This window comes from Heliangelus exortis, chromosome 18, assembly GCF_036169615.1.
Source record: "Heliangelus exortis chromosome 18, bHelExo1.hap1, whole genome shotgun sequence".
Taxonomy (NCBI): domain Eukaryota; kingdom Metazoa; phylum Chordata; class Aves; order Apodiformes; family Trochilidae; genus Heliangelus; species Heliangelus exortis.
Window position 1 is genome coordinate 2,616,986 of NC_092439.1, and position 16,630 is coordinate 2,633,615.

Here is a 16,630-nt window from a genome sequence, read left to right on the forward strand (position 1 = left end):
TGAACCCAATTACCTTGGGTTGCCTCTGTAATCAGTGGGGCTGCTCCATGGGACTGATTCAGCTCCTTGGTGTGGCCCATGAATCACCTGCTCCAGATGCTTATCTCTTCTCCTTGACTCCAGAAGGAGCCCTGGGCAGCCAGACTCCTGACGTAGGAGATGCAGTTAGATGTCTCAGCCAGCATGAGATGAATCTGGGCAGGGATGCTGGATATGTGTGAGAAACAGCACAGCTTGTTGGTAGGAAAAAGCAAGAAAAATGAACAATGAGTGTCCCTGGAAAGAAGCAGTGCTGTTATCAGCTTCATTGATTTGGATTTTGCAGACCAAAGTTTATTAATTTTATCTGATCTGGGATTAAATGACTGGGCTCTAAAAAAGATTAAAGGCTGGGCCCTAGAGCTTCAGAGCTATGGCAGCCTTTCAGAATATGTAAAAAAAAACCAATTACCATGAAAACTGAATTAATGTTGTGTTTTTTTCATTCCAAAACACCTTATTCATGCAAGCACTCACCCCAGAGAGAGCTCTAGAGACCTTGTGCCTTTCACTTGTTTACTTTGCAAGACCACAAGAGAGAACAGGACTTGGTTTCTATGCAAATCACTTCAAAACTGAGGCTCTGCCTTTTAGAATTTTTTGAGATCTGTTAAGAGAAAAAATAAAACTAAAAGATTGTCTTATTTTAAAACCATGTGCAATGAGCTTTGTAAGTAGTCTGACTTGAGTAAAAAGGATTGGCAAATAATACTTCTGTTTCTGTAAATCAGTGTTTGAAGGAAAAAAATAGTTTCTTTTCACTGTGGCTGCTAAGCAAAGGCTCCTACTGTTTCAAGTGGCTTTGGAGTAGGCACTAAGCAAACTGGACCATGATTTCTATGTACTCAGGATCCTCTATTATTATTCTTAGTCCATCATACTGTAGCAAAGTAGATAAAAGCATTTAAAAATAAGGAGATCTCATATAGCACAAGTCTATTTTTAATACTTAATTGACTAGATTTCAAATGATAACATAACTTTCATTACACACACATCACCTGCATGAAACTGTACACAGTAATCACTGTCTTCCTTATTCAGATGTAAGTTAAATTGAAATATCAGCCTGTGTATATGAAGATAATAATGTTGGTGAGGTATTACTCCCAGTTTGTATGTGTGTAAACAAGGCAAAATGGTTTCTCTGCAACCAGCTTCATCTTCTAGGCAAATGAAAATGCAAATAACACTTTGAGTGAATCATTGGTTTCTGTACATGAGTTCATTGTTTATTTGCACCATTTTTTAACTCCCTACTGTCTTCACAGTATTTACTAAAAAATGCATTAGCTAAAATGAATTGACTGAGATGGTGAGTAAAAAAAAAACAATGCAGCCTCAAAATGAAGAATGAAGTCATAAAGAAAATGGCAACAGATAAAAATTATATTAAAAAAAAAAAAAAAGGAAGAAGACTTGCAATAGCAGCAATGTGTTTTGCTAAAAAAAATCCCCAGTTTCAAGGCTCAGATGAAATTGTCTGCCAATAGCTATGGACTATTAAACTGCTATCATTTCCCAGTATTATTTTCCTGCTCTGTTTAGTAGCAATTCTGCCTGAGCAACCAAGTCATGTGAAAGTAAATTTCACTTTTGGCATTTTGATAAGAAGAAGGTTAGTAGGTCAGGATCAGACATGGAAAATAAGTATAGGTATAAGCCATGTAATAGTAAACATTCATCTCAGACCACCTAGTAGTAGCCTTCAGCAGCAGAGTGATATTTAAAAGCAATCAGAGTCTGAAGAGAACCTTAAGGGAAAACACAGACAATACTTCAGAAAAATCAGCTCTGCTTTTGCCAGAGGATAAAACCAAGACCTTTGGGAACAGTGTTCAATTTAACTTGAAAGAAACATTAGGAAAAATAATGGAAATACAGTAAGTGGTGCTTCTCCTCTTTTGAAGGATCATCATGGTGTTTTTAAGTAAATTCCTTCCCTGCTTGCTTCTGTTTTGGTCAGTCACCCTTCAGCAGTATACACCAGTCTGATGTTTAAATAATAAATACCTGAAAGGTAGCACACACCCACCTGTAAGCCAAAAGAGCTGCAAGGGCTCTCATCCTTAGCTTTGAAGAAACACCATAGATTTGAGCAAAATTCAGTGCAAATCCATAAACCCAGAGTTTGCAGCACATGACCTGGGTGAGACATAGATGGGGAGGAGAACCCCTCCCAGAGAAGGCAGGACACCAGCAACATCCTCTCTATGGTCAAGAGGAGCAGAAGCTGCCTTCTTCTGATTATCCCTTCTGCTGGATTCACATTTCCCTTAAAATAAGGCTGTTTCAGGCTTCCTCTCTGAAATGATCATTGTAGTGCAGCAGTGATGGCAGAGATAACACTGTCAGTGGCCTCTTGCCACACACCCTCAGAGGGACATTTATGAACATGAACCCCACAGCTCGTGTTGCCTGCTGAAACTGGAGTCAGACTTCCTATAAAGCAAGCTGGGCTTCTTAACTGATCCCTGGGAGATCCCTCCAAGATCATTTTTATCTTCACCTCAGGTTTGATCCAGCATGTCCTCAGCTGCCATCAAGGGCTTCATGTTTAGTTTTTTGACTCATCTTAGCAACCAACCAAAGATTTGTCCCTGTGTTTTGCCTCTTAGTCACTTGAATTTTCCTTTTGCCTTTTTGTGTTTGCCTCAATGCTTTGTTCCTTTGCACAGAGGTATTTACATAGTTCTTATCAGTTTATAATTAATTAATGCTGGCAGTTATTGAGTAAAGAGCCATTTACAACCTAGCTGCTGAAATTAAGATGACATGGCATGCAGCTTGCAAGAGAAAAACCAAGGAAAAAATCTATGAAGGGTAGTCCTCTCCCTGCTCTTGGCTAAGAAAGGATTATTTCTAGGAAGCTGGATAATAGCTGAAAAAGCCTTGCCACAGCCTTATGTTAATACTTTAAGTGAGAATAACAAAAAATCATTTAGGAAATGGCTGAAAGCCATGTGTAAATATAAAAGGGGATAACTCAGACAAAACAGCAGATCTGACATTGCTCCTCTGTGCCACAGCAAGCTGGGCAAAGGATTTATTTCAAAGCTAAATTCCTTGTTCTTCTGAACACAGTTCACACTAAAGACCCTTTGACCATACCATCTGTTTGCATTGTCATTTGCATTTAAAAGTGTCAACATAAATATTGACTCAGGAACAGGTTCTTGCTTAGGCCTGGAAGTTGAGCTGCCACAATACACTTCAGCTTTTGTGCAAAGAGCTGGAGGAACATTGGTCACTTTTTCCTTTCTTGTAACATGCAATCAATCAGGCAACCAGCACTCCAAATACAGGTTAGATCCTCTTGCAAATCCAAATAAACTCATAACTTCCCTTTGTCCTTTAAACAATTGTAAAAGCTGATGCCTAGAACTTCCAGGAACCATTAACATTTCTTCAGACACAAATGTGAAATATTAAGTCTATCCAAGGTGAGATTAATTTGGCATTTTCAGTCTTGTGAACTGTTGCCCTTGCCACAAAATTCATTGAGGAACTTGGCTCCAGCTCGTTCTTTGTAGTTGTTACCTGTGAAGCCAAAGACTGAAATGGCAGGAAATCCTCTGTCTTCTTCCATAATCATTTGGGGACACCATGAAAGCACACACAGAACAAGAAGGAAGGATTCTTCCATTCACCTTGGTCAAACAGATAATTTCTAAACTGCACTGTACCTGTTAAATCATTTCTCTGGTGTCAACAGCTGCTGCCTGTGAGAGCAGAAGTAACAGGGAAGAGAACAGTATCAGATTGTGTTGACACAAAATATTAGATTGAAGGAAAACACTGGTCTCCTGTCACCAAAATAACATGACCCAAGTTTGATTTCAATATATCTTCAAGCAGTGTACAAACAGTCATCTTTCTTGCATAAGTATTCAGCATTTACCTGCTGCATGTCCCTGAATATTCAGCTAATAAGGGGAATATTCAGTGTAAGTGATACAATAAGTTTTGCAATAGTAGATTTTTTGCTGTAAACAGAATAATCAAGTTTTTTGCCAGCCAAAATCTACACTGACATTTTCAACTTTAGGTAGAATGCTTTGCTGGATTGCTTTACCACCCATTCTGCAGAAAGGTCAGGATGTCCAGTAGCTGCAGTGGGGAAGGTTCTTGACTCTTAATTTCAAGTACTCATAGAGATAGCATCACTTAACTCTCTCAGTTTGCAGCCCAACCAGAAAAGACTGCACATATAGACACCAGTTAGTTCTTAGCAAGCTTTATGAGTGCCAAAGGAAGGATTTTTCAGCTCCTAGGGTTTAGTTTTGTTGCATGATTAGAGGCTTTTTTGTCTGCCTTTAATAATGCCACCTTTGTAGTACCAAAGTACATGACTGAAAGAAGCTGGCAGTGTTCTTCAGCCAGCAGCTCCCTATAACCTCTATTTGCATGGAAAAAAAAAAACAAAAAACAAACAAAACAGGAAGCTTCCACTGCTGCTGCTACGTTTGACATGATAACACTTCAAAACAGGATATTCCCTGACCTGTTTGTAGGTACTGTGGCAATTCCATCTGTGCCCATTTTTCCCCAGCTGAGGTTGTATCTGATTTGAATACATTAAAAACCACTAGAACCCAGTCTGAATGACTAGAAATGTCATTCAAGAAATGTCAAAGTTCTCTTCAAACCACCAAGAAAACCAATGTTTGTCCTCCCTTAGGCCCGTTTGTTATAATTATTCAACATTTAATGGTGTGTGTAGGGCTGAGTTTGAGGGAGGGAGATTAAGGGATGAAAGTAACCTTTTAAAGGAGAAAATGGGACAAGCCTATGAGGCACTTCAGGTACCACTGAAACAGAAGAAACTGGGATCTACCTTCTCCCTAATTCTTCTGAAATAGTCTGTGGGAACTTCCCAGGCCTCACAAAACAAATTGAGCTCCCCACAACTCAGACCTGAAGAAGAGACACCAGACTTTGCTGGTGTGGCCTCTTCTGGCAGAAGACAGGACACAGCCCTATTTGATTCACCAATGATTAAAACAATCACCCTTGAAAAAGTCAGTTTAACATAAATGAAAGTATCTCTAATAATCTACCATGTGATCAGAATGCTTCAGCTGGGAAATGCAAGAACAGTGGCATTAAATTTTGTAGCAAAGCAAACTCAAGATTTTTCAAAGGTGCTGATACAAAAATTGGGGACATTTTCAATTGCAAGATTATTGCTTTACCTGAAAATTCTACAAAACCAGACTCACCTGTAAATAAAATGCCTACCTCAGAAGATCCCAGTTGAATGTTCTTTACATCTTTGATGACAATGGTCCAAGTTTAGCTCTGTGTAACTCCAAAAAGCCAAAAAAACTGGTCTGAAGGTTTGAACACTATCAAGTAAATAAAAATACCAATTTGATAACTTTTTTAAGCAACAAGACATACAAAGTTAACATTAAGCTTCTCCCCTTAGCAAAGGTACTTACTACACTGTATTGGAGATGTGATCCACAAAACCTCTTTTAAAGGTGTGATTTGTCTGGGCCAATCTCTTCAGAGCCTCAGAGGACACACAGCAAAACCTCAGCTTTGCTACAGCAGTTGGTAACTTGGAAAGTCAGATGTCCCACCAAGCACAGCAGTCCCCTTCTCTTTGACAAACTAAACCCCAAGCTGAAAGGAAGGAAAACTAGGTTACCATCCACCCAAGAACTGTGCACTCAGTGAAAACAATGAAAAAGTTCAACACTGACCAAATCACAGGAATGGCTGAATTTAAACTCAAGCAGTATTAGGAATTTAGCATTTTAATAATGTAGATTACAGAAAACTTTACCAGAACAAACCCACGTTATTTGATTTTTAGTCTGTTTGAATAAATGAGAAATGTTCTTAAGAACAAAACAGTAGCAGAAATAGCCCTGTGCATAAAACTTGGGCCTATTTAATCATTAAGAGTGCCTGGAAGTTTACTCCACACATTCCCACACAGAAGCCTGCATTAATCTGTGATTTCCTGGCAGCTGAGTAAAGCTGTGCTCCTTTTTCTCTGAACCTACAATTCCCAAAACCCATTGCAACACATCCTCTTAATGTTAAGTAATCCTCAGTTACAAAATTTTACAAAGACAGATTCTTAAAAAGTTCTTGAATCTTGACTTGAAACTCCACCCCCCCACCCCTTATCTCACCCCCTCAATTCTTATTTTTATGGTATACAAATGGAACAGTGAACTAGTTCCTGTAATTCTGCCAGTGCATCCTTGTAATAAGAACACTGGCAGAGAAAAGAAGTAATAAATCAAAGAGGGAAAGCAACTTACAAAAATATTTTCATGCTGAAACACATTTTAAGGCATAGGTGATCCACGCAGGGAATGGGAAGAACAGCACAAACCACCTTTTGAGAATTGTGAAACAAAGACAGTGATTAGAAATAAATTTTAATTGAGAAATACTCAAGCAAAAAGCCTGACTGAAGAACACACTGAGTGCCAGAGAGAGCTCAGAGATACACCATGTGTTACTCAGCTTTTTGAGTTAGACAATTAAATGAAGCAATTAGATTTCAGAAAGTAGGCAATTATTTTAGGACTGAAACAAAGGCTGAAGGAAATACAGCTGCCTGTGTGTGGGGAATGGAGAAAAATGGAAACAAAGGATTGGATTTGAAATATTCATCACAACCAATTTGTACAAGAGGAATTTTAATTAAATGTCTAAAAACTTCTTTTAACTCAGTAAAGAAAACAATGCAATTAGGAAAAAAACCCACCCAAAACCAAACCAAAAAACCCCCACCTTACTATGCAATATATAATTATCTTCAAAAATCATAAAAAATAGCAAGCAAGTACTGAAAGGGACTGTAGAGAAACATGGAAAAATGATCCTCCAAACATCCTGAGATGACACTTTTTACTCTCAACATGTTTTAATGTGTTGTTTTCCCAAGGCTGTAAAGAAAGAAGACTCTCAAGAGACAAAAGGAAAAGGTTTTAATAGTTCCTCACGAGCAGATAAGACTTGCAGAGCATCACAGAGGATTTGATAAACTGGATAATTAAGTCACTTTTCTTACACATTCAAAGCTTTATGTGCCAGCTAACACTTCAGTGCCAGTACATACTCACCAAGTCCTGAAGCCTCAGTCAATTTGTGACCATACCCCTAAAAGCCTGAGCAGGTTTAGAATAAGCTGGTTTTAATTAATTCTAAAACAAGTAGAGCATCCTTACCATACCATTACCAGCAGAGGAAAAAACAAGGAAAAAAGAGTTGTAAGGCACTTCCAGAGTCCTGTCTCCCAGGGATGCACTGCATAGACTCAAGTTTAGGTTCCTGAGGGCAGGCAGAGAGTATTTTTTTGCTTACACTTCCCTGAGTGACAGCATACAAATACTGTTTCTGCTAGGAAAACTACAGCCTTTTCAGCCCTTCATTTTTTTTTTCCCTTTTATTCTCTTTTTTAATGTTCCAAGTGACACCTGTTTAGCACCACCCCTTCCTTTAAAAGAATCCTTTACATTTATCTTCTTCCAATTAGAGATCTCATCATAGACAGCAATGCCATAATAAAAAAACAGTTCAATTTATTTTGGTTTTTAGGATTTTTTAATGAAATGTGCACATAATTATACAATATAAAACTTTAAGTCCAGTTATAAAAAGATGCATGAGTTCAAAATACTTCATTTGAAAATAAAACATTGTCACAATGTATTTTCTTACAAATTGCACCCTCTCCCCTCCCAATTTTTATTCCCTTTGTTCCATTTGATTTTGTTCTCACATGATCAACTTTGTAATCTTCAGTAAATTGGTTTTAATTGGCCCTGAGGTACTGCACAGCTTGATTTAGTCTAGATCACTACTTTCATACACAGTAAAATATCCACTCTGTATGAATCTTTGAAGGAAAAAAAGGTTTTTATCTTCTGAGACACAGTAATTCTTGCAGCTGATGAATCCTTGGCTACAACTAACAAGTTGTTCCTACTGTTTCTTAAAATATCCTGGTTATATGCAGTAGGCAGTATATTTCTTTTCATAATCCAGGTAAATCTATTTTCAGGGAACCAGGAGATTTATTACAAGTGGATAAATAAAAATGTTACTGGACAGACTGAACTTGGAACTGCTGCAGAGCTGTTCAGCACAGCCATAACTCATCTGAAGAGTTCACTTCTACTCCACTCTGCTCAGAGATTGCTTAGAGGAATGAAGGAAAAAAAACCAGTCTGAAGAAATTTTCTTTAAATAAAGTAGAATGAAGACAATCTATGAAACAAAAACCTTTTAAGCTACTCAGTTAGCTGATGTGCAGCACTGTGTCCCCTCCTGGAAGTCTGGAATTGACAACTGATACTGATAAGTACTGGAGGAAATACTTACAGAGAACTGTAAAAAGGCTGAAAAGCAGGAACTCCTCTACTACTCATTGCTCCTTTGCTTGGGTACATTCACTGATATTTAATACACCAGAATTAGAAAAATACTTGTGAGAATCACGTAAGGAAAAACCTTAACTTCTTCATTAAGTTCACAAAGGAAAATTTCCATTAACTACAATCAACTATTCAAGTGTCACTGTCAAAACTAGAGGCACCAATTGCAACAAAAACCTGAAAATTATTGGTGCAATCATTTATGGATGTTGCATGCTGACTCCTGACCTTCACAGTGTTGGTACCCTGTATAAACAGCTCCTAAGGAGCTGAAAGCCATATAGGTACCATAACAAAAAAGAAGCCTCTCTCCTCTTCAAGTATCTAGTTATGTAGTTAGGGTGATGTCTGATCTACTTATTCCAGCAATAATGATTTCAGAGAACTTTTCTCCCTCACATAGGGGAGAACCCCCAGAAGCCTCTAGAGTCCTGCATGTCTTAAAAGTTTATGCACTTTTTCAAGTCCAGGGTGTGAAGGCCGTTTTTGGAACTCTGTTCTGAATTAAGGCTGAAAACTGAACCTGGTTGTCAAGGTTAAATACTGGGCCTGCAATTAAATGAATGCTCTCTATTAAGCCCTCCCCCTTCCCAAAAAGGGAAAAAAAAATTACATCATCCCTGAGGCTGTGAGGAAGGCCCTGGGAAAGTCCCAGACTCCTGGAGGCACAGACAGGAACTGGAACCAGGAGCACACAAATTCAGGAAGGCACAGGTCAGGAGCAAAGGCAGATGAATGGATGGAGTCCTCCCAGGACACCATCCATGAACAAAGAGAGTCTGACCCCCACCATCACTCAGAATTATACTGAATATGCCAAATATGGGATGGAATACAGATCTGGTCAGTTCTGGGTCACTTGGTCCACTCCTCCCCACAGGAGAGTCACAGATGTGATGCCTTTTGTCTTGTTTCTGGTGCAGAAACAAGCAGTGGCCTTGGTTCTCCACACCATTCTCCAGCAGTAACTGTAAACATTGAGTGTTAGCAGTCCTAGACACAGACACCACCAAAACCATGTTAATTTCAGAAAGTGCAGTCACTTAGAAGAGACTGAAATGAAAAGTCAAGTTACTAAAAAGAAATTTGGCTCTAGCCTGGCTCAAGCCATAAATCCCATTTTCTCTGCAAGCTGGTTCCTACTACTTCCAAAAAATGGAACAGGAACGAACTAAAGAATTGCAGAGGACTCAGAAGCACCATTGAATCTGGAGCAACAAACTGTGGCAAAACACAGGTGCTCTTCCAGATAACACCAGAAGAAAGTCAGAAGAAAGGCTCTCCATAGGCTTTCACACCCCTCCACTAAAAAACAAACCAATTTGTTTTTAAGGTTTTGTTACAGTTCACACTTTGGTTACCAAGAACAGAGATAACTGCAGCTTACTTAGGACGTGTGCTGCAACTTCCAGCAGACATGGCCAGACACTGATACAGGTTATGAAAGAAAAGACTTTCCTAGAAGAAAAAGACTTTCCTAGAAAAGTCTTAAAACCTTCCCAGCAGTAAAAAGAGGCTGTTGTAAACCTCTGAGACACACGATTTCTTTGATAGTTTCAGGAGAACACTTCCTTTTGAATGATGAAGGCACTTGATACAGACATTTAATTTCAACAATTTGAGTTCATTTTCAACCTGGGCCTGTTTCTGGCAAGTAAAAGCCACCACAATAGTTACCAGCCCTCCTGTAATGCAGTCTTGTTGGCTGAGATCTCAGCAGTCTTAGTATTCTCTTAAAGAAAGCAAACATATTGACAAATTATGGGAGATACCAGTATGCTACTCAAAACCAGTACAGAGCTAAGAGGAAGACTCCTCCCCCTGTTGACACTATGGTTATAAGACACCACAAAAAAAAAAGAAAAATCCAACCTCCCCCTGAAATTTTAATTGCCTCAGAAGTGTCCCATGGATCTATTTCCAAAGATATATCTGAAAAACACCTGCAAGACAGCAAATCTTGTTTTTAAGTGCATAGTAGAAGTTCTATAAAGTTTAGGTCTTCTAAAAGTTACAGTCTCTTAAAGGCAGCATCGAATTATAAAGCATCACCTGAAAGGAATCTGAATTTATGGTAATCTTCATCTGACCACAGATCAACCTATTAAGGCACTTAGAGCTAATGGCAGAAAAAATAAGAGAATTGATGATTTTGATTCTGGTTCAGAAGAATGGAAGGCACTTTTCCCCTCCACATCTGTGGGATGTGGAAGTGCTTTTGTGCTGATTTCCCCTGGTTCAGCCATTCAGTTTCAACAACTCCAGTTCAACCTGGTCTGCTGCCAAATTCAGATGACAGACCCGAAGAGCTTTAATGAGGTCATTTGCCTTTGCATCTCTTCCCTTCCATTTCTGCCACTCCAGAAGGGCCTGCAAGAGCTGTTCACGCAAGTCAAAAGGACTGGCTGCCTCTATTCTTTGTATTTTCACTTCAGAAAGGCCAAGTTCTCGTACTGGTCTTCTCCATCCTCTCCCAACATTATCACATATGACTCTTATAGCTGTCCTCAGGCGAACTGAAACAGCAGAAACATACATGAAGTTAGTGAGGGATTTACTAAGAAATAGAAGAAAAAAATTTATAAGTAGGCTCCTGCGGGGGAAGTTGTGTTTTGTTGGGTTTCTTTTGTGGTTTTTTTACTTCTTTTTAGCAAAACGCTGCTACTCTTGCTGCACTGCACATACTTAAAGTCACACCAGGCTCTAAGAAGCTGCTGAATATACTCAGAATCCCAAAGTTTCCAGGTGATCATTCCATAAAAAAAGAAAGCCATCTCCACCCCAGAAACCTGTTTGCAGAATCTGTTGCCCTCAGGGTATGTTTCCAGGGTACAACACAGGTCTGTGCAGCAGTTACCAGAACCATAGAATGGTTTGGGTTAGAAGGGACCTTCACAATCCTCCCGTTCCAAGCTCCTTGCATGGGCACCAGGTTGCTCCAAGCCCCATCCAACCTGGCCTTCAACACTGCCAGGGATGAGGCAGCCACAGCTTCCTTGGGCAACCTGTGCCAGTGTCTCACCACCCCGAAATTGAATTTCTTCCTCATGTCCAACCTAAATCTCCCCTCTTTAAGTTTCAAACCATTTTCCCCTTGTCCTCTCACTACACACCCTACATCAGTTTTCCTTCAGACATTGGAAGGTTCCTATAAGGTCACCTCGGAGCCTCCTTTTCTCCAGGCTGAACAACCCCAACTTAGCAGAGGGCTCAGGCTGGGCAGGGAACTGCGGCAGCCGTGCCGGGTGTCAGCTCTGAGCAGAGCCAGAGGCTGAGCACCGAGACACTGGGGATGCTTCGCAGAGGAGGGAGGAAATTAAAAGAAATTAATTAATTAATCCACTTACGTTTTTCATTGTCATCTGGCTGCTCCTCAGGAGCATTAACTTCTCCTTCTTCAATGAACTGGTGCAGCTGTGAGGCCAAATCTTCTCTTCCAATGCGTTTAAGCAAATCTTCAAGAAACGTCGCCTTCCCGCTTGTAATCATCTGCTTCTCGATAAGGCTGTTGAAAAGCTCATGCCCACTTTGGATAGACTCAAGCTTGCTTTTCCCAATTTCCTTCTTGCAGAGAAACTTCAGGTCAGAGACCTCCTTGGCGTCCAACCTGGAGGAGATGGAGAGCAGCAGCGCCAGGAAGGGATCCATGGTGCCGCGGCCTACGCCGCAACCGCCACCAGGCCCTGGGCGAGACGAGAAGGATGACAGATCCCGTCCCCACCCTCCGGGGGCGGCCCGCGGTCGTGTTTTCACACAGATAACTTGCCGAGAAGCTAGAAAAGATGAGACAAGACCAGACCGGACCGAACGAAACCGCACCGGACCGAACCGAACCCCACCCAACTCCCCCTCAGCGCATGCGCCCCGCACCCTCCGCCCGCGGCGCGCTTGCCCGGAGGTCACGTGACGAAGGCGGCAAATTCTCCCCCCGCCCCGCCCGTCACAAAATGGCGGACGCGCTCGCAGCTCCCTCACGCACCGCCTCAGCAGAACATCGCTTACATGCCCCTGTCCTTCTCCCGCCCCTGTATATTCTGGTTTTTTTGTTCGTTTGCTTTATTTTGATAGTTTGTTTGCGGTTTTTGTTCTGTTTTGTTTTTTAGGAACCCAGCGGTGGCAGCTGCAGGGCGGGGTCCTGGCGCCTCAGTGGCAGCGGAGCGCCGCCTTGGAGGAGCTGTGGGTTTCCCGTTTAAAAGGGGATTATTTGCCTTCTTGTGAGGCACCTAAACCTACTATGGTTACTTTTTATTTTGTTGTGGGGTTTTTTTTCGCAAAATGAGGAAAGGAAAGCAGTAAAAGGGTGACAGGACTGGCTCGGTACGGCAGAAAAGGCCACGGCTGAGCCCTGCTCAGAGATTTCCACCTTTCCCTCAGAACACAGCCTGGGCTTTGGTCCTCACAGGGACTATCTGTGACATGAAATAACTCTCGACCTTTAAAAGGGAAGAGACAGGGCAAATTTTAAGTCCCTATGTTTTAAAGGCGATTTTTATACGAGGTGAATGGATGTGGGAAATAGGAAAGTTCAAGTTCACCCCACGTGTTTGTGGGTTCGCAAAGTTTAGAGAAAACGCAGTGGTTTTTCTTCACGTGTTGGTAGTTCACAGGTTTCCTTGTTCCTTCTGTGAATTCTGGTGGGTGGATTCCCCAAACCACCCCATTACTGAATTGTTTCCATACACCCTTTAATTTATTACTGTTACACAAACAGACCTATGGTCCTGGTCATAAAAAAAAAAAAGATTGCAGTCTCAGATACACAAGCTTAAGCGTTATCATCTTCCACATTTCCTTCTCCAGTCTCACATTCCAATATGAGGAACTACTCCCAAAACATTTCTGAAACTCCCACAAGCACAATCCAATCCCTCCTTAGATGAAACCACAAGATGTTCAGCATCCTGTTTCAGTCTGTTCCACAGAGCTAATCTTAGACAGGATCAAGAAAGCCAATATATGAAACTGGCTACCTGCATGAAGCCCATCTGGACATCCACAGCACAGTGTACAAGGATAGAAGAAAATAGGTATGTCCTACTGAATATATTTTTTTCCTCATATAATCCTCCCAGATTACGTGAACATTGGGCAGCCTCATCTCCTCCAAGTAAGCATTCCCTTAAAACAAGTTATTTTGTTATTGCATTAGCAAGATTTTCTTTGATTTTTAAAGAGATAATCCCAAAATTCACAATATATTTGGGACTTCCATCAGCCTCTTTCCTCCCCCTTATGTTCCTCATCCAGGAAAGATGACAGGGCATCTAATCATGCCAACCTGAAAAAGCAGACAGTGTGCATATTGCTCCCAGTTTCCCAAGGAAAGGTTTAAACCTGTTTAAAAGAGATTTTTTTGTTTAGTCCCTAAAAGCTGCCAATTGGAGGGAATTAACCTATTGCAGCATTTCATGGTAAAGTAAAAAGAGGAACTGGCACTCAGAATTTGAGCTGGAGTGAGGTGTGTTTTCTTTCTGCAAACCTGAATATAATGAAGGAGAGAATATTAATTAAAAGGGTAGTGGGATGCCAAGGAGAAATATATTTGTGGTGTGTGGATTAATTTAGGAAGCAGGTGAAAGCCCTGGTACCAATAAGAATTGTAGAATTAAACAAAATATCATTTTAATTTTGCCAAGAAGGTGAGTCTGCAAAACAGGAGGAAACAAATCACATGGTGAGTGGCTTGTGTCTGGTGATGGCAACTGGCCCAGTTCAGAGACAAATCTATGGGGAAAAAGCAATTCCATACATCAGTGTCATTCTAAAGCTGCCCATATTAGTAACAAACATGGAACTAAAAGATACAAATGCTGTTTAATTAAGATATAAATCTCACATAAATGCTTTTAAACTCACTCCTAGTGTCTGGGATAGTGATTTAGTAGTCCCTTTTATTATGTCTGAACCTCACCCATTAACTCTACCCTGACACATCCACAGATGAAAATGTTGCCCAAGCAACTTGCTTTCCTCCAGTTATTTCCTTTGAAAGCTGAAGTTCATGGGGCTTTAGCAAAGAGAGGATTTGCCAAAGTCAACAGATCATAACCACTCCACATCAGAATAAAACTTAATGGAAATGATTCATTATACCAGCTCAGATTTCAGTAGACGTTTCCCAGAAATGTAAGTGCTAGGAATGAGCCAGTTCTTAACCAAATAATTCAGTGGTTTCCTGAGGCAAGACCATTCCTTGTAAAATACTGAAGAGGGAGCTCGAAGCCTGGGAGTGCTTCACACCGAGCCTTTCGATATCGTGGTTTTCGCTGGAGGAGAAGGGCAAAGAGAAAATAAATAAATAAAATTATTAATTTGTGACAAGCCTTTAGTGAGGTGCTGGTCACCAGGACACTGAGGACAAACACTCATTTTGAGACTGTGGGCATGAGAGGGCCAAGCACGTGTCTGCCTTTCGTGGGGTCTGTGCAGCCACATGGTGTGAAAAAACGTGGGGCAGCTGAAAGGCTGCTTGGGAGGGTTCATGGCTTATTAAACGGGGTGTATTAATCCATGTGTGCCAAATAGTAAAAGTTTGGGTAAGATGTATGTGGCTGGACTGAACTGCAGGTGACTGAGATGGAAATTTTGAAAGATTCTTTGCATTTTCCAGCCAAGGCAATTGAACATTTCTGGCTGGCCCCACTTCTGTGCTCTGGCATCATACTCTGATCTGCTGTGGGGCTGTGGAAACGTGTTATGGTGTCTGAAGGTGTTGCAATCCCTGTGTTGTAATTTGATTCGTTATTACTGCTCATTAACAAGTAAACAAGTTGCAGAGTACACTTTTGATGACTGTTTTCTCTCTTGCTGTCAAGCAACTTACTCTTGATAGGACAAATTGCTTTCTGTAAATATTAATATCTTGCCTTCACTTTTCAGCCTCCTCCCTAACAAGGGATGTGCTCTTGACACACCACAACCAGTTTTCATTTACTAATTTCAGATGCTAATTGCAGCACAGCTGCTTCAGCACCATGCATGGCATGCTCAGATCAGAGACAGTAACCCAGCTGTGCCAAGAAATCCCTCTCCTGGCTGAGACCTTGCAGCCAGGGCTGCACACACCTGTAGAGTTTCCAGTGTTAACTCTGTATTTTTCTTTTTGTTCTCAGCTACACTGTGCTACTTTTATGGACTTTGCTTACCTATGATAGCTTCAAAGCTTAAATCACTGCTGTTAGTTCAGTCCTACTACAAGAGGGTAAAGTTGAGCTCTCCAGCTTGTAAGGTGCAAATTATGTGCTGCTGTAAGACTTTCCCCCTTTTCTGCTCTGTAAAAGTAGAGAGAAAGACTCAGTGGATCAGAACTACATCTTTACAGACTTGTTGGCCTACTTGCTTTATAATAATACTCAGTATGAAGAGCCAGTAAGTGTCTTCAGAGGCAGAAACCAGAATCAAGGAGAACTGGCTGGTCTACTGCTGCTTCTTTACAAGCTCCTTATTAACAAGGTACTTATTAGATTGGCTGGGCTGATTGTCAAGGAGGAGGTAGAATTGTCAAAGGGGTATTTGTTTCTTTTTTTAGCAAAGTGGAAGCAAAGAGGGGAATATCCATACAGTCTGAGTGCTGCCAAAATGCAAAGCATTCTGTTGTGGTAAGAGAAATCTCCATGCTGAGGTACACCCAGTGGGTGACTGTGTGCTGCTTTCTAAAGCCTTGTAGCTACAGGGGGAAGCATCTTTTTGACCAAGAAATGAGAAATATGATGAAGGTTGCCTGAGTCCAGAGAAGCCAGAGTATTTCAGCACTGCAGTGTTTTTAAATGAAGCAGCTCTGATAACTTTTCTAACTTACCAGACAATTCAATAGCAAATAACCCAGAGTGAGTTTAAAATTCTCATCCTTGACAGGTCTGAGACACAGGGTGGACAAACTTCTTGGCATAGCCTGGATATTAAACCCTGTCACAGTGCTGAGAAATTGTTTTTCTTTTGAGGTCCAATCTAGCTTCTTTTATTATAACTGCTTCTTATTATATAACTGCTTATGTATTATTATACATATGTTATATATAATACATATATAACTCCTTTTATTATAACTTGCTTCTTTTATTATAATTGTCACTCTCTTAAGGGAATTAGGAACACTGCAGTTTTTCTTTGTCATCTTCAAGATGAGAGAAGCATTAAATATGCAACCCCCTCCCTACTAGTTGAATTGGGCAGTAAAAGGTTTTTTG

The 16,630-nt window shown here is 40.7% G+C and overlaps 1 protein-coding gene and 1 long non-coding RNA gene across 2 annotated transcripts; both read right to left on the minus strand.

Annotated features, from left to right (window-relative positions):
* Positions 1-3,635: 3,635 nt before the first annotated feature.
* On the minus strand, positions 3,636-5,589 carry LOC139804728 (uncharacterized). Its single transcript, XR_011729512.1, has 3 exons — positions 5,484-5,589; positions 5,281-5,387; positions 3,636-3,761 (listed from the first exon to the last, which is right to left on the minus strand). It is a non-coding gene; the product is annotated as an uncharacterized lncRNA (long non-coding RNA).
* A 1,999-nt stretch (positions 5,590-7,588) lies between these two features.
* FADD (Fas associated via death domain) lies at positions 7,589-12,320 on the minus strand. The gene is made up of 2 exons (XM_071762223.1): positions 11,792-12,320; positions 7,589-10,960 (listed from the first exon to the last, which is right to left on the minus strand). The coding sequence occupies exons 1-2, from the start codon at positions 12,090-12,092 to the stop codon at positions 10,683-10,685; spliced, it is 579 nt and encodes a 192-aa protein (XP_071618324.1). The 5' UTR covers positions 12,093-12,320; the 3' UTR covers positions 7,589-10,682.
* Between the last annotated feature and the right edge of the window lie 4,310 nt (positions 12,321-16,630).